This window comes from Coturnix japonica, chromosome 19 (genome assembly GCF_001577835.2).
Source record: "Coturnix japonica isolate 7356 chromosome 19, Coturnix japonica 2.1, whole genome shotgun sequence".
NCBI lineage: Eukaryota > Metazoa > Chordata > Aves > Galliformes > Phasianidae > Coturnix > Coturnix japonica.
Window position 1 is genome coordinate 4,812,673 of NC_029534.1, and position 24,386 is coordinate 4,837,058.

Sequence of the window (24,386 nt, forward strand, 5' to 3'; positions counted from 1 at the left end):
TGTAACCAGTTCTTCATCACTTCTATTGCGATGTCCTGATAGAATAAGAACTTTGTTAGCTTTTCTAGCAGCTGTGGTGTTTTGGTTTTTAGATAATAGCAATAATAATAATAAAAGAGAGTGGGTGATACCAAAGCAAGAATGCTAATGGCTGAACGTTGAGTATGGATCTTGCTGTTAACTTACTTCTATTTTAGAACATTAAAATGAGTCAGAGAACTCAACTATGATAAATCACGTAGTTTAGAAACTCAAGAGGACGAGGCATCTGATCTTCAAAGCACTTTCATCTCCTGCAGCAGAGACCAATGGCACAGGGCACGTGCCAACTTATCTGTCTGATTGCAGGGTTGGGCTGGTGTTCAGCAGTGATTTTGCTGATGTGGGTTTCTTGTTAAAGGGATGCAAACTAAAAGATGTAAAGGAGCGAAAAACACTCTGCTGCCTCCCTACATAAACATCATTTTCTTTTTTGTCCAGCGGAAAGGAAGCCTCCTTTGTTTAATATGAACGCAATGAGTGCCTTATATCACATAGCGCAGAATGAATCCCCTACACTACAGTCTAATGAATGGTGAGTATTACTGAGGGAGGAATGTTGTAGGGAAGTGCTGTAAATGGAGTGCTTTGTCATGCTGAGTTCCTGAAATGGCTGGATTCCTATGGGGAAGATATGAGCCGGAAGGTTCTTATTAGCCTCACTGTTCACCCTACATACGAAACTGACCAATCACTAAACATGCATTTTAGGCTGTAGAATGCAGTAGAAACAGGACAAGCTGCTGGAAGAACGGAGGATCCTGTAATAAATTCAATTCATGGGCCAGTAAACTTGTGCAGCTCAGAGACTGGCCAAAAATGTGGTTTTCTGTGTTTTGTTTTGTGGTTTTTTGTTGTTTTTTTGGTGTTTTTTTGAATCACAAACCACGCTGGCAGTTCCTAAATCTCCTTTTGCTGAAGTTTTGCTCTGTGAGATGAAGACACTGTTTGGATGTAGCAGATGCACCAACTTCAGAAGAACAAATCACAGTAGCAACATTTTGTGCCTCCCAGCCTCAGCGACTCAGTTTTGAATCAGCAAACACAGTAAATTTATCTGAAGGCTTCAAAACTTCCTGATGATGTTTTTCTGAGCTGTGGTCCCAGGCCTTTAACATAATGCGTTGTGCCTTATCTTTTAGGACTCTTCTTCTACTGCAGAGGTTTTCTGGTGAGGCCATTTCATACCCTGGTGCTTGACCACACGTTCAGCTCATTTTATGCTCTTTTTTTCCTGACAAAAAATAGAAAAGCAAGAATTTAATGTATTGAAAAATGGAGGCAGCAAAAGGCCACGTTACGTGGTGGGGAATTGGATGGGAAGGGGAAAAAGGGAAAATCTATCTGTGGAGAGCCACAGATAGGCCTTGAAGAGTTGGTTCAGGATGGAATTTGACAGGGGTGCTGCTCACATGGAAAGAAGTGGGTGGCTGTTTGTGTGCAGCACTTCCGCAGCTCTTGAGTTCCCCCATGTTTTTACATTCTTAAGCCAAAGCATTCTGTGGCAGCTGAGGTTCCAGGAATGTCCTGCTGGGAGCTGTGGGCGCTGTCGGGGATGTCAGAGGGTGCTGTAAGGAGCAGTGGGTGATTCCTCCTAACAGCACCCAGATGTGAATGTCTCAGTGCTGGGCTGCTCACTCAGGTGGATGTTTTCCCCTTTCCTTGCCACAGGTCTGACTATTTCCGAAACTTCGTAGATTCTTGCCTCCAGAAGATTCCTCAAGACAGGCCTACATCAGAGGAGCTTCTCAAGGTGGGCTTTGCTTGTCCTTTGTTTCCCACCTGATACTAGCAAGGTGACATTCTTCTGTCCCACCTGCGGTAGTAGGTTCCATTTACCAATGCTGTGCCTGTTATCCCCACTCCCTTTGAGCCAAGGAGTGTTGCAGCTTTCCCATCCCTGGGGCAGTTCCCCAGTTGATTCTCCATACCAGCTCTGTTTTTGACATAAAAGAACACTCCAACAAGTGGCACTGGATGCCCATCAGCTTGTCAGGAGGTGTCAGTTTCTTAAGCTCAGTCTATCCTTCCAGTGATTATAATTAATCCTGACAGAGCTGCTGTGCATTAGTTAACAAATACCTTTCTTTACTCCCCTCTTTATTCCATGCTATATATACCTCTCAAGGCTTTTTATCCTCTCCCATCACCTGCGTGCTTTGCACGTAGAAATCTGCTGTTCTAATGGTTATCCCTGGGGCAAGAAGGCATAGGAAAGGTTTTCTTCCCCATGCTTTCCATTGGCATCTGCAGATTTTCTCTTGCTTTATTTCTTTGCTTTTTTTTCCCCCTTCATTTTTCCTCCTGTATGTTACAGATGCTTCATTTTCCTTGCTCTTGTCTAGAAACAGTCTGTGTGATGGATAGTCACACAAAGCTGAGGTGTTCCATCAGTGAGTGCAGCTCACACAGCAGCTGGAACACCAAAGTTCTTTCTTCTAAGTGTGACTGTGATGGGTTTCCCAAAGCAGCATCCTGAGTTCTGCTGACTCCTCCTGCTGCTCATGGCATTATTTTGGGGTTTTGACCCCAGCCACATTTCTGCTAAGCAGCCACATTTTTTGCATTGCCTGAAAATGGATGCTATTTTTGAAGGTTTTATCGTCACCTTTTTGCATGTTGTTTTTTTTTGTACTTAAATGGTTCTGAGAACTTTTGCCTCTTTAAAAATGGTGAATTCTGAAAGAAAAAGTGCAATTACCCAGGAAAGGTTTGGTGTGGGAGTGCAGTCCTGCCATTTCAGGGTTGTGCAGATTGGTTTTATTTTGAGCAGTGAGCTGCAATTAAAGAGAACATTGATGGAAATTAAACGTTTGTGAATGTATTCCTTCCACATCTATAGCCTGAAACAGCTGCGTGCCACTCTAGAGGGACAGGTAGGAGATGTGACATGTTGGAAATGGTGGTACAGTCATCCAAAGGAACAAAATGAAACTAGTGGTGGTGTTGATAATGATTCGTGCTTGCACAGCACATTTCATCTGGAGGCTGGAAAAGCTGCATCTGACATACATAGAGGAGAATTGTTTTACCTGTTGGCAAAATGTAGCTACCTTTGCAGTGAGATGCATGTTGATTTGCAGCCTATTTTATGACTCATAGCTGCGTGCTGAATATCTGATTATCTAGCTAAACAAGGAATGGGTTTTTATACTGAGAGCTAGTCGATATGTTCTTACTTGACCATGTGGTTAAAGATATTAACCATCTCAGACTTGAAGTGTTTCGACATTACTTGCTGCTCACCCTCCACTGAGGATGATGTAGTTGGTGATGATGTCTTGAAATACATCAACACCTAAAGAAGACTGATTTAAAACAGCTGGTTTTCCTAGTGTGTGATAAACCTTTTTTGTTTGTTTGCCTACGTCCTGTTTGTTTTTTTTTACATTGCTATTTTTTGGTGGTTGTCTCCCATCAGAAAACAATCATTCTGAAATCTGTCTGGACCGTAAATTGTAAACATAGTGCCATTTAATTATGAGGGTATTCTCTTCCTGTGCAGGAAGGAGATCTAACAAACCCAACTGGAGCTCATAATGGTCGTATCCTTTAAGCACTGGGAGTTCACTCACCTATTTGTGTGTTCTGCAGCACATGTTTGTTCTTCGGGAGCGGCCTGAAACAGTGTTAATAGACTTGATTCAGAGAACAAAGGATGCAGTGAGAGAACTGGACAACCTGCAGTACCGTAAAATGAAGAAGCTCCTCTTCCAGGAGGCACATAATGGCCCCGCAGTTGAAACACAGGAGGAGGAAGAGGTGAGAGGAAAAAATGTGAATGTCATTGCTGCACCAAGGAAAGATGATGTCATGTAAATTAACATAACTCAGATTCTGTTGAAACAAATGGAGGCTGTTTACACACGTGGCTATATACTCTGCCTTCCTGTCTGTTCTTGGAGTAAAGCCTACCTCAGGGCACACACAAGGACAAGCAGAAGATGCCCAGTACTGACAAGATGCTGTGCTGTTTGCCCATGTGTGAACAGCTAACTTCCAGTTGTGCAAAGTTTCCCTTGCTTTGGCAAAGCACAGAGCTTTGGGTAATCTTTTGTGTACACCTGGAGGATGTTCTCCTGACCCTCAAGGCAGAAATTTGTACTTGCTTTAAAAAACAACCACACACAGGAATTCGCTTCTTGTCTTTCTCTGGGTGGAAGCTGCAGCCACCATGTAGAGGTTCCAAATTGCAGAGTCCAGTTCTGTCATCTACAGAAGGGCATTATGTGACACACAGGGTCCCCAGGTGAACGCTTACTGAGGTGATGCAGTGTCAGAACAGCTTCTAGTGACACGCTGGGGCTGAGTCGTGATGGAGTTCAGCTTGTTAACAGGCTTGCAGTTGAAAAGAGTCTGACATCAGCCAGTTAATCTTGACAAGGGTGATTCTTTCTCTCCTCAGCATCCCACAAGAGAAATGCTTCATGACAGTGCCTGGAGGGTGGGAACTGCCGTGACATGGCAGGTAGATGCCTGTGTAAAGGAATAGAATGAGCATATAGTCTAGTAATGGCTTCTGATAGAGCTGTAAGGGATTTGGATTTTCTTGATGTTTTTTTTTTTTATTTTTTTAAATTTTTTAAATAATTCCTTCCTGCTAGGAACAAGATCATGGTGTCGGCAGGACAGGAACAGTGAACAGTGTCGGAAGTAATCAGTCCATTCCTAGCATGTCTATCAGTGCCAGTAGCCAAAGCAGTAGTGTTAACAGTCTTCCAGATGCCTCGGATGATAAGAGCGAGCTGGATATGATGGAAGGGGACCATACGGTGATGTCAAATAGTTCTGTCATTCACTTAAAGCCGGTAAGTGTGGGATTTTTGGCTGGATAACTTTGAGAATGTGAAAAGGGAATGGGTTTGGTTGGTTCAATGGTTAAAAAGTAATGGAGTACTTCCTATGCTAAGTCATTATTTGCAGCTCCTGATATCGTGTCACAAATGCATTAAATTGCATTGGAAAATTTGGAAGGTTTATATAAAAATCATTTATTTCTTTTGATTTATTAACAATTATTTTACTAATCAAATTGTTTTCAAAATCATTTGCTACATCATGAGGACTTGCAATGGCAGTTGTGAATAGGATTATTCAGTGAATGCCCTTATCTTGCAGAGTTCTGCTTCTGGGGACCAAAAGATTGAGTCTTTCCCCTTCCGGTTACTGAATTCTTAAATCCAAGGCCACAGTGGTGCTTGAAATCTCCTCCTGAAGCACCCAGCTTCCCAGCACCTGATTTGGGTATTTGGTTAATGAGCAGAGGTGCTCAAAAAAGGCAGTACAGTGACCATGGCAAGCTGCAAAGTCACTTTGACTGCCCTACCTCTGTGTGAAGAAGGATGAAGTGCAGTGCATCACTGTGATCCGTGCTGCCCTCCCTGCAGATGGGTTATCACGCATGTTCTCAGCTCAGTAACGTTTCCCCAGCTAATGATAGGTGTGGTTGGAATGTTTTGTTCTTTACCCAGATATGCAACAAAGACACAGGTATTTCCTTGGGGAGTTAATTAGTATATCGTATCTCAGTCCTAATCGTGCTGTGGTGAATGACAAAGTAAGAATGTGGAATACACCATGACAAACTTTAGGATTTGCTTTGAGGTATTTCTGTAGTGGGTGTAATGAAAATCATCCTCTGTCTTTCAGGGTTGCAGAGATGTTGTTTTTGTCTCTCTGACTTGATATAATCTACTTAATAGCTTTTTTGTTTTCTTGAGGTAAACTCTTGTACTGAGTTTTCTGTTTTCCATTTATTTTTCTCATTTACAGCACTAATTAGTAATTTTCCTCCTGGTAATAAAATTGCACAACAAAATCTCCAAATTAAAGACCCTAGATCACAGCTCCCATTGCAGTACATTCCTCTGTCCAGCCCAACGAGTCTAAAACAGATCTGCTTTCTTTTCCTTTAAATGCCTTTTGAACCAGAAACAAAAATCTTTAGCAATTGGAATTCTTATTCTGTTGTGTTAATGTTTGCTGATAAGGAGGAAGAAAACTACAGAGAGGAATCGGATCCTCGAACGAGGGCATCAGAACCCCAGTCTCCTCCCCAAGTCTCCCGCCACAAGTCTCATTATCGCAATCGAGAGCACTTTGCTACTATACGCACAGCGTCGCTGGTACGTCACGGTCTTCATTGGGATGAGATTGTGCAGGAAGGGGATGCCTTCAGGATGGTCTATGAAACAGCTGAGAGCTTTTGGGACCACAGCAGAATATGAGCTGTGTTCATTGACTGCAGTGTTATCACTGAAATAGTGGAATGAGGGTTGATTAAAAAATGCAGCACCTGGGCAGGTGTGATTTGTGTACAGTGGGTGTTTTCAGTGCTGGTAGGCTTAGCAGAATGCAGGAAGCAGTTTATAATAGTAAGCTGGCTTTAGTTTCTTATGCATATTGTGTACATTTGTGTGTGTTTCTATATACACATTCATAGTGGGCTAAGGAGCAATTATCCAGTATACAGCCATATATTGTTTATATACTTTTCCTACTGGAGCCCATATGAGCTTATCTTCTGCTGCAGAATTCAGTTTTCAGTTTGCTGTGCTGCCACTGGGACCATTGGTGGTCTTTACAAAGAAAAGCCAAACAATCCACATCTCTTTACCGAATAGTTTTCTTTTGTGGTCAGAAGACTGCTAAAAATCAGATGAGGAAGCATTAAGTTCCTTTATCCCAATGTGGTTATCTTCCTAGGTGACAAGGCAAATGCAAGAGCATGAACAAGACTCTGAACTGCGAGAGCAAATGTCTGGCTATAAACGTATGAGGCGGCAACACCAGAAGCAGCTGATGGCATTAGAGAATAAACTGAAGGCAGAGATGGACGAGCATCGCCTCAGGTTGGACAAAGATCTTGAAACTCAGCGTAACAATTTTGCTGCAGAAATGGAAAAGCTAATTAAAAAGCACCAAGCAGCCATGGAAAAAGAGGTAGGAGATAACAGTTTAGCAGACTAGTCTTTATTTGTTAATTGCTTTGTCCACTTCACCTCACTGATGAACAGATGACATTGTAGTCTCTTACGTGTCTGTTTTCAGGAGCCAAGCAAATTGCTAATTAGAGAAAGGCTAATACATCACCTCCTTACACTAAGGGGTTTTTATAACTAGAGGAAAGGTATGTCCTTCATCACAGTGCGTTGTACTAAATGCTGGTGTACTGACCCCAGGGAAGATGCCGTGAGGGTTTTCCTTTCTTTTTTGCCTTGTACGTGCTGTCGGTTACTGACTGCCGTCAAGTGTTATGGAGGCAGACAAGCCTGCAGAGAAATGTGCCAGCTATGCTTAAAGGCTCACTGTCTGGTTGCTTACAGATATGGGGATTTTTATGCTTTTAAATAATTGACAATGAAGTGGAGCCACCTATGGAGATTATTATTGATTTATTCATCTTAGATCTCTTGGTGGAGGGCTAAGGATGTCATTGGCCATAAGGTTGGTTGGATGTAGTTGGCCATAACTGCGTTAGGTAGGAATAGATGAACAGGATCGAGAGTGAAGCAATGAAGAAGGACTCCTGCTGATGGATTGGGGGGGTGGAATGAGAAAAGTTTGAGGGTAGGCTCCTGAGACTCGTGCTGAGAGAGTCATGGTGAGTATTGTTGTTGCTGTATCATGAGTTCCAGGTCTCAGGGTTAAAATGGAACATGAGCTATAATTGATCAGGCCTCGGAAACTGATCTGCTTCTGGATTTGCTGTAGGCTAAAGTGATGGCCAATGAAGAAAAGAAATTTCAACAGCATATTCAGGCCCAACAGAAAAAAGAACTGAACAGTTTCCTGGAGTCTCAAAAGAGAGAATACAAACTCCGTAAGGAGCAGCTGAAAGAGGTAACTCATCTGCAATGAGCAATGTGAACCAACAGTGAGGTGTACAATACACTGCAAGAGTGGTGAATGTTCAGAATTGACAAAAAAGAAACCCAGCAGAGCAGTAAAGGTGGCCTATAGCTTATTTTTAAAGGAAAATACCTGCAAAAACACTTAATTTTAATGAGGAAAGCAGGCTAATAGTTCAGTAATCTCTGTATTGCAGTGAAAACCGTGGCCTCTGTGAAATGCAGAGAAATGGTAGAATCAAACCTCCTGGTTCTTTTTATGGAGTGGATGAAAGTGTAGGCACTATAAATAATGTTTTGGAAGGAGCCATTTAGTGCTCAACCATCAGCTGTGTGATGCAGCTTTGGAATGTTTTCCAGAGGGGAATATTCCCAAACGTAGACATTTCCTGGGAGAAAAAGGCCAAAAAACAGCAGAGCCAAGAAAGATGTAATAGAAGGTGTAGTAGCTTGAGCTCATAACACAGAGTCTTAGACAGAGAGATGGGCAGTAGATCACAATTCAGCAAAACCTGCTGGTGTACAGGAATTATGTCTCTTACTTCAGCAGCAAACTTAGTCACCCCATGAGCGTCTCTAGTGTGCAGTTTGAGCAAGCGGATTCTCTTATGAAACATGCCTTAAGCCATGTACTGAACTTAAAATGGCCAATGAAAATTAAAAAACCAAAGCTGTGAATGGTCCCCAGGTATTCCCTTAGATACGTGATGTGATGCATTTACAGAAGCTCAGAGTGTTCATAGCACAAGAAAACCACACGGAATGGCTTTGTCTGAAGTGTGGGCTATTAGGCCAGGCCTAATAGGTCCAAGGCCAGGGAGCTCAATGCAGCTGTTCCACAATTAATGACCTGACTCTTACCAGGAGCTGAATGAAAACCAGAGCACTCCAAAGAAGGAGAAGCAGGAGTGGCTCTCCAAGCAGAAGGAGAACATCCAGCATTTCCAGGCAGAGGAAGAGGCCAACTTGCTGAGGCGTCAGCGGCAGTACCTGGAGCTGGAGTGTCGCCGCTTCAAGAGGCGGATGCTGCTGGGCCGCCACAACCTGGAGCAGGACCTGGTTCGGGAGGTAAGAGAGCAGGTAGAGATGGGAGCTGGAACCGTGTGTGTGTAGTGTATCTTGCAGAGTACCTGCTACCCAACTGCAGTCTTACTCTGGAGTTAATTACCAAATAGGAGGGCTTTTTTAGTAAAATAATGGCGTTTTGTTTTGTTTTTGCAATAATTTAGAGTAAAATGTTCAAATTAGTGTCCTATTTCATGAGAGCTGTCATATCCTAAAGGTCAACAGATGCAATAATCAGTTCTTTCCATAAAATGCTTACTGTGGATCCACCTTGAAAAGTGAAACAAGGAAGGAAAATGACTGGTGGCGGAGAGTCCTCCACCTGATAAGGTGCAGGGACTCTGCTCAGGTGGCTCAGAAAGGGAGAAATGCCCTTGCGAGCAAAGTAATGTCACATTAAGAATGTGAATCCAAGCAAATAGTCTGGTAACCCCCCCCATCCTGTCACCCTTTAGGAGTTAAACAAAAGGCAGACCCAGAAGGACCTGGAGCACGCCATGCTGCTGCGTCAGCACGAGTCCATGCAGGAGCTGGAGTTCCGCCATCTCAGCACCATCCAGAAGATGCGCTGTGAGCTGATCCGGCTCCAGCACCAGACCGAGCTCACCAACCAGCTGGAGTACAACAAGCGCCGGGAGCGGGAGCTGAGGCGTAAGCACGTCATGGAGGTGCGGCAGCAGCCCAAGAGCCTGAAGGTACTGCGTGGTGTGGGAGCGAGCGGCACCAAGGGGCTGCTGCTGCTGCTGGTGGCTCATTGCAGCCTGCTTCTGGTTTGCAGTGTGTGCAGGTCCAAGGGATTGTGGTGCTCGTTAGTTTGAAGGGGTTCTGAGTGGATACCTCTATACCATGGCTGGTATGTTAGTAGGTGTGAAGGACACCAGCCAGCTGCGGTGTCCTCAGGGAGCTCCTTTGCCTTGATGTGCTCCCGTGGGTTTCTTGCCCAGCTCTTCAAGCTGAAGTGGTTGGCCAGAATTTCAGGGCCTCTGTAATTGAGGTTCTTACTGTTTTTGTTGTAAGCTTCATCCAGAGAAGCACAGTGGTTTATTCTGAGGTGTCTAAGCATGGAGTATGAAGTTTCCTCATAGCTGCTGGTACATTTCCTTTGAGGAGGAGGCAGGCATCTCTCCACGCAGCACTCAGCTATGCCAAAATGAGTGTATGGCATACTGAGCTTGGGAATTCTTTGTTGTTCTAGATCTTCCTGCTTCGTATTTCACATCTGACTTAACCTGCAGTTGGTGCAAACTGTCTTCTTGCAGAGAAAAAAAAAACCTGCTTGAGAACAGAACTTCAGCAAGAAAAGAATGTGATTTGCCAGTATTAGAATAATATTAAATGGTGAAAACCTGGCTTGTGAGTACAAGGGACCATCTGATCACTGTTGAGAATCTCCAAGGATATAGTGTATAAATAGCGGATGACTTCACAGCGAAGCTGTGCTGCACTCTGAGCTGAATCAAACTGAACCAGCTGCATTAGGTTGATCCTTCTGAGATTAGCATGAATGAGTTCTGCCTCCCCAAGGTGATGCGGTGCAAACACGAGTGGGCAGCACGGCCATGTTCACTCCCTGCTGGCAGCAGGGCCAAGAGAACCACAGCTCTCTCCAGGCTGCAGAGCTGCAGAGCATCCAACCCTGTCCTTTATCCAGCAAGGACAGGGCTGCGGCGTTTTGGCAGGAAGCATGGAAAGCTTGTGCTGTGCCATGCATGGCTGTTGTGCGATTAGCAGAGGATTTCAGGCTTGAGCTGTCAATCCAGCACCTTGTGTAGAACTGCACAGGATTTGCCCTTCAGTAGAAAGTGCTCTGTTATTATTTTGAGCGTTTTAATTGTGATGAAACCCCCTTTTTGCTGGTGTTTCACAACACCGGGTCAAAATGATCTTGTCAGAAGGCTGCCTGGAAATCTTACCCCTCCCTTCTGTTTCCTGTTGTTGAAGCCTTTGGGTTGGAAGGCTGTAAACAGCCTGGTGGTGTCCAAGTGAAACTTCACGGAATGTGAGGACAAAGCAGTGTGCTGATGTTTGCTGTGGTCTTTGGTGGGAACACGTGAGCACCTGCAGACACTTCCTTGAAGGGAAGGGAGGGAGCACCTTAAAGGCCTTCAGGAGGGGAATAACTTACTGTGAATTCAGAAAGAGTGCAAGTGATCTTTTCCTCTCCATTATATGTGTTTTGTTTGAATGAAGTCTGTCTTGTTTTCTGCATCAGTTTGACAAGAGGGACTTGTTGATTTATACAACAAAACTTGCTGATGTCTGGAATTGGGCTGGTTTTGTTTGGTCCCAGAGGATCTTTGTGTAGCTACAAGTGCTGCATTTATCACCTGCCCTGCTGGGCCCAGAGTGAGTTCCAGGAGCAGGCAGTGCAGGGGCTGACAGGAGACACACATGTACCTGCAGTGCTGCTTCAGGTCCCAGAGCTCCTCTGGTTTATTCAGGGACACAAATCTGCTCCTGTGCTTTTTCTGCTCCAAGTGTGCTAGGATTTGACTGTGGTGTGAATGGACCAGGCCGTGTACTGACTGTGCTGATGTGGTTGGTTTGATTTGTTTTCGTGCTTCGTTTTGTTTGTCTTAATGTTGGAAATGTGACTATCAGTCAGTTCACCACCACCATTCATCACTCCTGGATTTGTTTTGGTTTAGTTAGAAGTATCCCTGCCAGCCCTCCTGGAGGGAACTCCTTCCTTTTCATGGCCTCAGTGCATTTGGCAGGTGCTGTCCCTTTCAGGCTGCTCTGGAGGCAGGTAAGGCAGGAAGGAGGAAGAAAGGCAGAAATAATGTATCCGAGGTCACACAGCTAAGTCAGGCTCAGATACTTTGTCCTAGATTGGTGTCTCTCAGCCCCATGTGCAATAACAAAGTTATATCTCTGCACAGTACTGAGATGCTGCAAGCACAAAAGGAGAACTCAGCCTCTGTTGAGACCGGGGATTGGTGTTGTTCACTAGGCTGGCACAACAGCAGTGCTGATGGTGGTGTATATATATCTTCAGGTGTTTAGTCTTTCCCAGCCAATTTTGAGTATCTTTATGCAAACTGGATTCTTAATATCAAGAGTAAAACGCATCCGATCTTCATCCAACTCCCAATGGAAAAAGCGTTTCTCTTTTTCCCTGTCCCTTCCCATGCACCAGATCTGCTTCTTTGCATGACATTAAGCGCCATTCATATATACGTGCCATATAAGCACAGTCACGTGTAAGTATGGCTTTTGGTGCTAATTAACATGAGTCCTGTCCCTCAAGAATTCTTCTTGAAAAGCAACAGCCAGGACTGGATCCAGTCCAGTGACAAATGTGAGGCTCTTTGTGCGGAGACAGCTGTATTTAGGCTGGAGCTTTGTTATAAAAGTGTCTCTATTGTAATTGTTTTGCACAGTGGCAGTGTCAAAGCAGCTGCAGCAGTAGTCATTGCCTCTTGTATATTTTGCTTCCCTCCTTGCACTGTAGATGTTATTATACATTTGTGGATTCTTGAACTCATATCCTTAATGTAATCCTAAATATCCATTTGAATGGATATTTCTCCCATTTGAAACATGCTGTTTTTTTTCTTTGTTTGTGTCCCCTCCATCTTTCCAGTCAAAAGAACTACAGATAAAGAAGCAGTTTCAGGATACATGCAAGATCCAAACCAGACAGTACAAAGCACTGAGAAACCATCTGCTGGAGACCACGCCAAAGAGTGAACATAAAGCTGTCCTCAAACGGCTCAAGGAGGAGCAGACCCGGAAGCTGGCTATCCTGGCTGAGCAGTACGATCACAGCATTAATGAAATGCTCTCTACACAAGCTGTGAGTCGCCTCCGAGGGACCCAGGGTTCCTCAGCCAAATAGGGATGTTTGCATTTTAAGCAGTCTGTATCCTGACAGCAGGCTATCTGCTTCCTTGCTACACACAGCACAGTCGTTCCTCTGTATTTCAAATCTGCATTCAAATACAGAGGAAAGAGGTATTATTCCCGTCAGGCAGGTTGAAGCTGGAGCTTTTGTTGAAGGGATGCAAAGTGATGCATCTGTGTGGCTGAAAGACTGCTTTCTGCATGAAGTCTGACAGCATGAATGTCCCTGTTAGAGCATCATTAAATAATATGCAACTTGCTATTTTAAGTCATTTAGGTTTTGATTTATCAGTGATACCAACCAAAGCATGTCCCACTGGTGGAAAATGCTCAGTGAGTCATGGAGGAGTTCAGAGGTTTGACTGTAAATCTGCAGTAATGTTAAAAGTGCTCTGAAAGTTCTTTTAGCCCTTCTTCAAGGAATGACCATGTGAGCAATGCTTTGAGTCCTTGGTACAACTGAAATGTGCAGTTTTCTTTGCACTTCATGCATATCGTGTCCTGCTTATCACTCTGCACAGATTTGACACTGACACAGCAGGGTAGCTGGCCTAATTTACATGAGGGAAGTTAAAAGTTCAGTGTTAAAACCACTTTTAGATTGATGTCGTTTTTTTGCCCTACGTCCTGCGTTGGCAGGAATGCAAACTTAAGTCTCCTGCACACAGGAAGTTTGATAATCCAGCTGAACAGAGCAAGAGACCTTTTCTTTGCCTCTAGGAAAAAAGGAGAGCTGTGAACTTTAGCACCTACAGCAGTCTGTTCTCTGCAGTACGGATCGTGGTTCCTGAGGCACCACTGCTCATCAGCGTCACTTGCATCAGCACTGTGGGCTCACTGTCACCAGTCTTTGTCACTATAGGTTCTCTGTTTGGTGAAACCAAGTACAATAGAGACCAATTGTATTGCTAAGAAAACAAAAGTCCCATCCCATTCTCTCCCTCTCCCTGCAGTCCTCCCCCAGAGTGTCATGAGTGGTTACCCCATAGTGAAACGTCTCTATTGTCTGCCTTTCCCAGCTGCGTTTGGATGAAGCACAGGAAGCAGAGTGCCAGGTTTTGAAGATGCAGCTGCAGCAAGAATTGGAGCTGCTGAATGCATATCAGAGTAAAATCAAGATGCAGGCAGAAGCCCAGCATGACCGGGAGCTGCGTGATCTTGAACAGAGGGTATCCCTCCGTCGGGCCCTCCTTGAGCAGAAGGTAAAATGGGCGTGTGAGCACCCTTAGCACACTCCATCTTTCAACACTGTACCTATCAAAAGACAGAGAAATTGCTTTTTCCTTGCTGTGTGGATAAATGCAGAGATCATTTGGATATTTGCCTCTCTGGGATAATGGCTCAGTGACACAGACTAAACTTTCTGCCAGCTCAGCCATCCTCTGTGAGCAGATTCTGGCTCTCTGGCTGAGGCAGAGCTGCTTGAAGCATGCCAGAGCCAGGGGGAGCTGTGCCTCTCTGGGCAGAAAGGAAAGCAAATGGTTCTTTCTGTCTCTGAGCTGCAATTCAACATCCTCCGTTCGCAGAGGACAGACATAATGATCTATGCATGGTTTTAGCAGTAGGTATCTGGGGGAAAAAAAATGTGGGGCAAAGTTGAAATGAATGGATTTTTGATTTGAGACCCTGTATTTTCTGGTAATGATTTCCTTTACTGCAGCTCTGCTCTGTTTGTCAGTGTAGAGACCAAGCTGCAGTTTCCCCATGAAATGTCACATATTATAGATAGGCTGGCTGGCAGCAGCTCGTAACCAAGACTCACAAGCATGGGCAACCTGCAGCTCCCTGGATTTCAATTTGAGATGGCTATTGCATGTGTTGAGGTGCTCCTGGTTGAAGCATGCTTTTCTACGTGGTGCCAGATGCATGGGGTTTGTAGAAGTGTATGCACAAACCAGAGGAAGGGTAATGCAGCTGTCAGTGAAAGGAAATATGCAGTCAGCCTTCCTGCTGTCAATTTTTCCCCTGTTGATTTGCTCTGGGGGTGCCAGCCATCACTGTTCACACAGCAGTTCTCAGCTTCGATGCTGATCGGCGATTATTAATTTATGGCAATTACTCTGTGGCCTCGAGGTTCTTTGCGCTTAAATCCTCCCAGAGGCCAACAGATGATGCTTGACCCTGTTGGAGTAAAGCTGCTCCACCTCATGGTCAGCGGAGGAACATCTCCAAGAAGGCAGCACCATGCTTTGGTCTCCTGCAAGCAGCTCAGCCTCTGAAAGAAACTGAATTTGTGCAGACAGGGTTCCTATGTGGCACCCACATGTGGGATAATGGTTTTTATACCCCATCTCTAGTTATTCTCCTGTCCCAGCCCTGCTTCTAAGTGTATATTGGGCTGGGTGTGCATTGCCCTCTGGTGGTATGAACTGAAGGGAGCTCTGGAAGAAGTATGCCATGGTAAGCCAAGCTCCTCATGAGCAGGATCAGCCTTCAGCTTCCATAGGTGGGAAGCCTTTATTTTGCCATATGTGCAGTGCTAATATGTTGGTGCTGATACAGTCATGGACCAATGGTGAGACAGTCACTGGAATTACAGCAACTTAGTGGCAGCTCAAGGGAAGTCACCTGGGTGCAAATGTGGATGCATCTTCCTTTTGAAAGGATATCCTTCACAGGGAAGGGTGTTCTGACTTTGTCAGTTTGGAGTTGCTGGTGCTCTGGTGCAGGTTGCTCAGCGATGTCACCTGGTATTTGTGTGCCTGTGCTAACTGAAGCTGTCTGGCAGCCAGAGCAAGGGCATGTATGTGCACAGGATGAATGTCTGACTTTATGTGCACAAACACATACACGGCCTGTGGCAAAGTCAGTCCCCAGTGTTCAACAACAAACCAGATTCCAGAAGTTATCTCGTGCATAGGATTCTGCTTCCTTCTCAGCTCAGTTCTTTATTTTTGATGGTGCCTATCACCATAGTAACTCAGCAGAGCATGCATGTCTGACTTGGGCTCAGGAGGGAGTAACCAGCCCTTTCCATGCCCAGTTTTTAAGTGCCAGTGTCTGAGGCTCTGTCCGAGTTACACCCTGGTGCTGTGTTGTTTGTACTGCAGCAGTACTGAGCTTATCCCAAGAAGGCCTTTAAAAGGTTTACTCATTTCCTTTGCGTGTGCCTCTAACATCTCATCTTCAGAGTCCCGTGTCCTGAGGTCGTTTCTAAGCGATGTCATTTTCACACAGGGTGTCAGGCATGCCTGTCTGTGCAGCTTGGTTGCACAAAGTCCCGTTTGTTTCACTGGCACAAAGACTGAGAGCTGTGTGCAGCCAGACATGCTGGAGAGCTGCAGTTCTGAAAGAGAAGGGGGTTCCACTTGGATAAATTGCAGCGTTTGAAAGAGCTAGCACTAGAGAAGGCAGCTTCTTCCTCTTCTGCCACTTGCAGGCCTGCTGAGCGCTGCATGGCTTTCAGCAAGAGTAAGCCAAGCTGCTCTGCAGAGACCCAGAGCCGCTCACCTAGCGGCAAGAAACAGGCGAGTGGGTAAGGCTGCTTCTGAGAGCCTGAAATGGCTCAGGAGATGACTCACACGGGAGCAGATTGTTTCCTAAACTCCAGATGAAATCACTTTGCAGATTCTCTGACTAAGGCAAGAGGGTGCTTACCAGTACAATGCTCTGCCCGCTGCCTTCAGAACAGCCTGAGATATCGCCTGAGCTGCGCCACTGCTGACAGCAGATGCTAGGGAGCTATGCTGCAAGTCTTACCTACTGCTTTTTACCCTTCTGGACTTCTTCAATGAGGCCAAATGTTGCTTTTTCAGTGCTGGCAAGAAGATAATGAAAAGATTCTTTGCTTTTCCACCTGACTGCAAAGATTTCAATGAGAAAGGCTTCTGGCCCTGTCTGATGGGTGTTGAGAGGCTCCATGTTACCAGCACTCAGAGAGCTGGTCCCAGTGCCCTTACAAAGTACTGTTGGAAACTGATTTGGAAAAGTGTTGCAGGGAAGAAATTGGAGTTGTCACTGTGTTCATATCATTCAGCTGATAATCTGCCACACGCCACAAGCATTGCTGCCTGCTTTCTTCAGCCACACACACTAGAGAAGGTAGCAGGGTAACATGACCAGTTTAGGAAATGGATAGATAACAGGTGCTAAATGGGAGCTAAGAAAATCTGACCAATGAATGTTGACGAGGAAACTGAATGTGGGCTATTATGTTGGCTCCTGGAGAAAAGAGCAAATGTCATCAACAGATTCAGCTACAAGCAGTGCAGGTCATGTTAAGCAGTGCTGGCAGGTGTTTGTAGATACTGTGCTTGGTATTTAAAGATGTTTTCCCAGTAGGTTTCTATGGAAGCTGTATTCCTATAAGATTTGCCTATGTCACATTGTTAGTATCACTGCAAACTTGGGATTCACATCCCTGAAAAGCTCTGTGTTCATGAGGGAACAGGGAGCGAAACATTCCAGCTGGTGCTCACCGTGCTTTGCCATGCACAGCTCTGTGGGGCTTATCCTTTTGCATTAGGAACAGTCTGTTGGTGGACGTGTGAGTTGGATCCTATCTCCTGCAGAAATACGTGGAGAAGATTTGCCATTAGCTTGGTGTTCAGAGTCCTTCAGAAACTTGAGGCCGTGCCCATGAAGGAGCCCTGCTGCTACAGACTCTCTTCTTTTTTTCTTCCCAGATTGAGGAGGAGATGCTGGCGTTGCAGAACGAGCGTACCGAACGGATACGAAGCCTGCTGGAGCGTCAAGCTCGCGAGATCGAAGCCTTTGACTCAGAAAGCATGAGGCTAGGCTTTAGTAATATGGTTCTTTCTAATCTCTCCCCCGAGGCGTTCAGCCACAGCTACCCGGGAGCTTCTGGCTGGTCCCACAATCCTACTGGGGGTGCAGGACCTCACTGGGGTCATCCCATGGGTGGCCCACCGCAAGCTTGGGGCCATCCAATGCAAGGTGGACCCCAGCCATGGGGTCACCCCTCGGGGCCCATGCAGGGGGTACCTCGAGGTAGTGCGATAGGGGTCCGCAACAGCCCCCAGGCTCTGAGGCGGACAGCTTCTGGGGGACGGACGGAACAGGGCATGAGCAGGAGCACAAGTGTTACTTCACAAATATCCAATGGTTCACACATGTCTTATACATAACTTAAACAATAACTGAGGGTGGCAATTCCACTGGAGCTGTCTGCCAACAGAAACTGCCTACAGACACCAGCCCAGCAGCCTCCTCAGTGCGGTGCTGACGTGTGGAAGCTGGGTGCACATGGAATATTGTATTCATTTTGTAAAGCATTACGTTTTGTGTTTACTAACTGGGATGTCATAGTATTTGGCTGCAGGGTTTGTGGGGGGGTGGGGGGGGCGGGGTGGTTTTTTGTTGTCGGTTTATTTTTTTGTTGTTGTTGTTTTGTTTGTTTGTTGGTTTTTGTTTTACTTTTTGGAGGGGTCTCGGGAGGGAGTCTGAGAAATATATGCAATTAGTCAGAAGAGTTGGCTGGTGGTCGTAACACTGACAGGGACAGAAAGGGCCTCAGGCTGCCCGCGTCACACCATCCGTAGGAAGTCTGAGGGAGAACAGAGACCTCCTCCCATGTCCATAAATTTCCAACTACCACCCTGCAAAAACCAGGCAAGCTGCCTTTTAAACCAACATCCAGGGGAGGAACAGCTGGATCTTCTGTTCCGTTTTTATTTGTCATTAACGTGGAAACATTTCTAGGGTATTGCCTCCGCCAGGAGGCATCTTCAAAGACTTGTAGGTGAGGAAGAAGGGTCAGAAGAGAGGCCAGGAGACACCGGGGCTCAGCAGGGCCCTTCTACCCAAGTGCCGGCTCCGTGTTGTGTCAGAAGTGAAGCTCTCTCAGAAGGCACTGGTCAGCTTCCCGAGAACTCTGTAGGTAAACCTGCTGGGAGGGAACGGGCTAGAAATGTTAGAAGTTGTATTCCTGCTTTAGCACTCCCTGACTGTGCTGCTGGTAGCTCAGGCAAGGTTGGGCAGAGGAGTGTAAGTAATGCACTTGTACAGCTAATACTGTGACATCTCATCTTAGCTAAGCATCAGAATAATTCTTGGAGCCCAGCGTAGTCCTTTTTGCTCCATTCAGAAATGTTAGAATTTCAGCCAATCAGTCTCAAATGCCAGAGGTGTTTTGAAGGATGCCATAGTCACAAAATGCCATTGATCGGGTTTTTTCATTGTTATACTACATCCACCAATTTATTACCTTTTTGGCTTGTTGCAGTTTCCTGTTTACATGTAGAGTGTAGCCAACTGTTGAAATGTTTAGTTGCCACAGTGTACCAGGAGGAGCTGAGCCAATGACTCTTCCCAGCTGATGACTAACCCACATCACCACTGTAGATCTTGCTGCATGTGAGGCTCCTTTTTATTCTTTTTGTTGCTGCAATACTTTACAACTCTTAAAGTCCCTTGAGATGCTGTGATCGTTTGGCAGCATATCACGCCATGCAAGAAGGCACTACTTCCAGAGGCTCGTTGGAGCTGCTGTACTACTGAAAGGAAGCAAAGGAGGCCGTGGAATCAATACGGTGATAAAAGGTCAGGGAGACTAATGAAGCGAGAGGCTTTGTGGCATAGTGTTGTCCCTTAGTGCTGGGAACTGGAGATGCTGCCGTGCTCGTGTCAGTGCCCAAGCAGGCTGGGGCAGCCAGCACTGTGGGGGTTAGGAGGAGTGCAGGTTTGGCTCGAGTCAAAGCTTTCTGTCCTGGGGACTGACTAGCCAGGGTTCTTTGTAAATGTTTTTCCTTGCACACTAATCATCTTGAAGAAAACACTAGCTGCTAACTCTAGGATTTGCCTTTACTATGTTGATAGGGCTCAAAAGCAAGGTTTTCCGAATGTGTTTGTCCACGTGACATATTTATATAGTAAATACTCTAGTGTCTCGCTGCTGTTCAGTACTCTCAACAGGGCGACGTTCTTTCGTTAGCTAAACTAACGTCTACTCCCAACCCCGAACACTCCACCCGTGTCCAATGAATCCCACGGGGCTCCTTAGCATCTTGACGTAGCATATCACTCAGATGGGAGACCCGAACTACCGACAGCTGTTTGCAGCCCCTTGGTGAGGAGCCTTGTAGTCCAAACAGTTTGCAGGAGTGGTCCCAAGGAAGCAACCGCGTCCTCTGTGGACAGTGGTGGCTATGAATTGTCCCATCCCTTCCTCTGCTCTGGTTTCACGCGGAATTGGATGTTTTGGGGTCACTTTTTTTTTGCATTGCAATATTGATACGAATGCAGCAAAACAGGGTTTAGGTTTTAAAAAGAAAGGAGAAGGAAAACAAACAAAAACAAACCAAAAAAGAATGGGAAGGCCAAACCCCCCTCAAACTGTATTGGCATTGACCATGTGAGTGTGCGGTGTGTGTCCAGAGCACGGTGCTAACACGAGGGCGTGAAGCTCAGCTCCTCTATTGCCAGCAGCAGTGGGACAGGCTGTGCCCACAGGTTCCTTCTTTTGCTTCTGTTATGGTTTGAATTTGGTCGAGTCTCTGGCTTCAATTGAGCTACTTCCACAGGATCCTCTCAACCCATCTCTTTGTGTAATGTGGAGCATGACTGAATGCTGAATCCAAATGATGGCTTATCCCCTATTGGCTTTTTTTGTTTGTTTGTTTTATTTTGTTTTGGTTTGGTTTTTTTTTGTTTTTTTGTTTTTTTTTTTTTTTTTTTGTATTAAAAAAAAAAAAAGAATTGTGTAGTAACCATTTTTACATGTATATCATGTGCAGACCTGGACTTATTCCAACAAGTTAATATTTTAATTAAAATAGTTTGCAAAAACTGATTCAGATCAACTGGTCTAAATGTGTGTGTCCCTGTGTGTGCCTGGGGGAAGGAGGCTGCCCTATGAAAGGCTGAGCTGTTGGGAAAGCAGCGCTGTGCAGCATGGCTGGAGGGACTCAGGTTGTGTCCTGGAGGTGTGTGAGGTGCATGAACTGCTCAGAAATCCGCTAGAGAGACGCAAACAATTTCTGAATCAGTTTGCAAACTCTTGTTTTTTCAACTTGAGATCTGTGATTCCAGATGGCGCTCGTTGCAGCCGTGCCCTAACCTTGGCTTAAGGAATAACTAACCGTACGTTGTAGGAACTGCTCCGGTACCTCAGCAAAGATGTTCTGTTGCATCTTTTGTGCTTGTGTTTAACGCTGGGGGAGCTCTGCTGGGTGGGCTGACTGCTTTGTCTCCAGTCAGCAGCTGGACACCTGGGATGGTATTTGCTGGTGGTTTTCTTTTCCCCTTTGCAAAGACCTGAAGTTCTGATGTAGTTTAGCTCAGAGATGGAAAACAAAACAGAAACGCAAGCAGAGGAGCCAGCGTTTTCACCTCTTCATCCAATCTGATTGTTGTTTTGTTGTTTAATTAAGATCAGTTCAAGGCTCCCTGGGAGGCAGCAGCCATCTTTCCCATCCCTATCGTGTGCTCCGTGCTTCTTCCTGGTGTGCAGTGCTGAAATGGCACAGCTCCATTTTGCCTGCACCCCATCCTCCCAGCCAGCCCATGGGCTTCAGAGGTGTTGAAGAGATCCGTGTGGTACGATACCAGGCTTCCCACAGATGTTCCTTGCAGCCACCTCTTGCCTGGCTCGGGGACAGGCTGGCACTGCTCTGCTCCCCATCAGCCCCCATGCTTCAGAAGAGCGTGCACTGCACGTGAGCTGTAGCCTGCACAGCGTGCACCGCCGTAGGTCCTGGAATGATGCTGTTATGGTCCCCAGGGAAAGGGCCTGTTGTACTGCCAGCTGCCCTGCCCCGCTCACCCTCTTCATGTGCCATTTCTTGAGAGGCAATAAATTGTATTGTACCACTGTTGACCATTACTCCGTTCAATACGCACATCTCTGGATATATATATATATGGTATCTCCTTTGTATATATTTCTATACTCTCTGTGTGTGGGTGTGCACGCACCCAAGTCCCTCTGTGCAGTTCTGCCAGGGCACTTCAGTTCTGCTGTTCTGTAGCATTCTCTGCTTGTGGGCCCTGCGGGGCTCATCAAGGACAAGGGCATGATGTGTGCAGGGGCTGGGCGCAGCCAGGAGCCCTTCCTTAACAGAGCCCTGTTCATCATTGCTTTCTTTTTGCAGGGAGCAGGAGGGCAGGATAGCAGCTAGCAGCGTGCTGGAAAGCTCCCAGAGGGTGCCGGCAAGTCGGAAGGCTGCAGTAGAAGAAAACAAGGTGGTGTAGTGGTAGGGAAGCACAGAGCTGCTGAGGGGTGGTGAGCAGCAGGTGGGCGTGTGGGCTCAGCTCAGTCCCGTGGGCTCAGCTCGGTCCTAGCAGCATCACTGTGGGCTCCAACCTTTGGTGCTCCCATTGCTGCAGTTTGTGGCTAGAGCAGGTTTTTGTGGAGGGTGGCAAGAGAGGTGATGTTGGATGATTTATTATATGTGTGAGTAGACACTTGACATACGTATAGATACAGTTTTGGTGCATTCCTTATTCTGCTTAGGCACGTGTGCTTTGTTACTCAAGTCCCGTGAGCAGAGGATGGTTCTCCCCTGGGTGCCATGCTGGACGGATGGCTGCCCTCAAGCTGTGAAGCCCTCTTGTTCTGACCTCCTCCTTGATCCTCTGAGACCCCGGTATCTTAGCAAGACATTGGGCAGATGGGGTTAAAAATGGTTCAAAATGGTTCATTGGTGCATCGGGTCGCAGCTGTTCATCCTGCTATGCGTCCCCCACAGCCCCAAGGCCTGGCCAGCTTAGCAGAGTGCCAAACACGGGTCTTCATTGTGCTGCTGGAGAGTTCTGAGTTGATTTTCCCCTCTCCTTGTTGGAAGGTTTCTTGCAGGGCTTTAGGAGAGGTCTGGGTCGGGTTGTGCCATCCATGCCCATGGGCTGCACACGCAGGGTTGCTCTGCTGTGGTTGTGTCAGTTTGCACTTTTACAAGGCCGTCGTGCCGGGGTCTGTTGAGAGATGTGTGTGTGGTGGGGAGCTGACGACGGCCAAAAGGAAAAGCCAGTGGTTGTGGCGAATGTCACCCTGCAAGGTGGCCCCAATCCCATTGCGCGATGGGGAGGAAGGCCTTGTCAGCCGGAGAGGGACTTAGCAAAGCAGATTGGCGGCCAACAAGCACCTTAACCACTGAGCTGCGGGCTCTGACCATTGCACTTCACCTGCAGGCTCCTGGGGGGGAGGCGGGGGGCAGCCCTTTGCTATGGGACCATTGGGCTGCTCCTCCGTGGTGCCCTCGGGGTGCTGCATCCCAGCACGGCCTGTCCCTCCCTGCTTGCTTATCCCACTGAGCCCGGCCCCGCTCCCCACCCCTGAGTACGGGTACCTCAGAACATGCACAGTTTGAACTTTCACTGACAATTAGTTGAATGATTGTGAGTGGAAAAAAAGAAAAAAAAAAAACAAAAAACCAAGACTTTGTAATTATCTGTACATATGTAGTTAACAAATTGACCTAGTTTCTGTATTTTTTAAGTTTTTTTGTACTAAGATTTCTAGATGACGGTCTGTGCCAGCTAGCAGAAAGCTACTGTAATTGCCAGTCGTAGTGCAGCATGCATCCAGTCCCTGAGCTTGTCCAGGTGACGCTGTATAAGGAATTGTGCTTCTGTATTGCTGGGGGAGCTGTGGGTCCCTCTGTGCCATGTGCCGCAGGGTGGGCAGCCCGGCGGCTCTGGGGGCTGAGCTCAGCGGGTTCCGTTTCTGTGCTGTGGTTTTAATGCCGTCTGATGACTCTTTTTGGGTTGGTTTTCTTTTTTTTTTATCCCAGCCTCTGTAGAAATGATGCCGTTTTCCCCCCTCTCCCTTTTCTCGGTGCTTTTGTCTCGAAGCCCGGAGCTCATCTAAACCTACTGGAGGATAAAAAAAAGAAAAAAAAAAATAAAAAAAAGAAAAAAGGGAAAAAAAAGAAAAAATGGGGAAAAAGGAGAAAAAAAGGAATTTCATTGGAGATCATTGCCTGCTTTTAGCTCCAGGATCACGCATTTCTATGGCAACTCGCAGCTCAGCACAGCTGGGCGCGCACCCCGCTGTATTGCGGCAGAGCTGAGCCCGGAGCCCGGAGCGATGCTGAGCATCCCAGGAAGCTGCAGGCACTGGGCTGTGGGTGCAGGTGAGGCTGTGCTCGAGGGCCGGGTCCGGCTGCCTTTGGTTTGTGGGGATGGAGCTTTTGAGGGCTGAGCATCCGCGCAGGAGCCGCGTCCTCGTGTGCGGGGATGGCGAGAACCGCCTGCATCCTTCCTCCAGCCCTTCTCCTTGCTTGCTTGGAACGGGAGCGTTGTTCCCTGCCTAGAAACAGCCGAAACACGGGGAGGGGGGGGTGGGAGGGTGGGAGGGAAGGGATGGGGGGCAGCCCTGATGTAAATAATTAACGTGACAAAGTGAAGTGTGTATAAGAGAAAGGAGATGGCCCTTTGGTGACGTGTGAGCGGCCGAGGAGGTGGCTGGGCCGGCGCTGACCCCGCAGCGTTGGCTGTGAGCAGCCCTTGGTGTTGTGTGGGAGCGGGTAGGTGGCTGTGATGGGGGTAGGAGGTGCTGTGTCAGGTGTGTATAGTGTACATTTACCAAATAGCTTGCTTGTATTGTGAAGATTTTAAAAGACAAACTTGAGAATTCTAGCCTAACTATTAACACGAGTTTAACATCGGTTACCCCGCTGGGTTCAGAGC

At 46.5% G+C, this 24,386-nt stretch overlaps 1 protein-coding gene across 2 annotated transcripts in view; it reads left to right on the top strand.

The window, feature by feature from the left end:
• Positions 1 to 23,151, top strand: part of TAOK1 (TAO kinase 1) — a 56,828-nt gene extending 33,677 nt beyond the window's left edge. The window contains exons 9-20 of one of the 2 annotated variants that reach the window (XM_015880561.2): positions 481 to 574; positions 1,711 to 1,792; positions 3,634 to 3,801; positions 4,644 to 4,847; positions 6,030 to 6,164; positions 6,745 to 6,981; positions 7,753 to 7,881; positions 8,754 to 8,957; positions 9,410 to 9,649; positions 12,541 to 12,753; positions 13,820 to 14,002; positions 17,426 to 23,151. In XM_015880561.2, coding sequence (XP_015736047.1) covers positions 481 to 574; positions 1,711 to 1,792; positions 3,634 to 3,801; positions 4,644 to 4,847; positions 6,030 to 6,164; positions 6,745 to 6,981; positions 7,753 to 7,881; positions 8,754 to 8,957; positions 9,410 to 9,649; positions 12,541 to 12,753; positions 13,820 to 14,002; positions 17,426 to 17,887 — 2,351 coding nt within the window. In that variant the 3' untranslated portion in view covers positions 17,888 to 23,151. The remainder of the gene's footprint in view (positions 1 to 480; positions 575 to 1,710; positions 1,793 to 3,633; positions 3,802 to 4,643; positions 4,848 to 6,029; positions 6,165 to 6,744; positions 6,982 to 7,752; positions 7,882 to 8,753; positions 8,958 to 9,409; positions 9,650 to 12,540; positions 12,754 to 13,819; positions 14,003 to 17,425) is intronic. The other variant, XM_032448422.1, reaches the window with a different exon arrangement.
• The last annotated feature ends 1,235 nt before the right edge of the window (positions 23,152 to 24,386 follow it).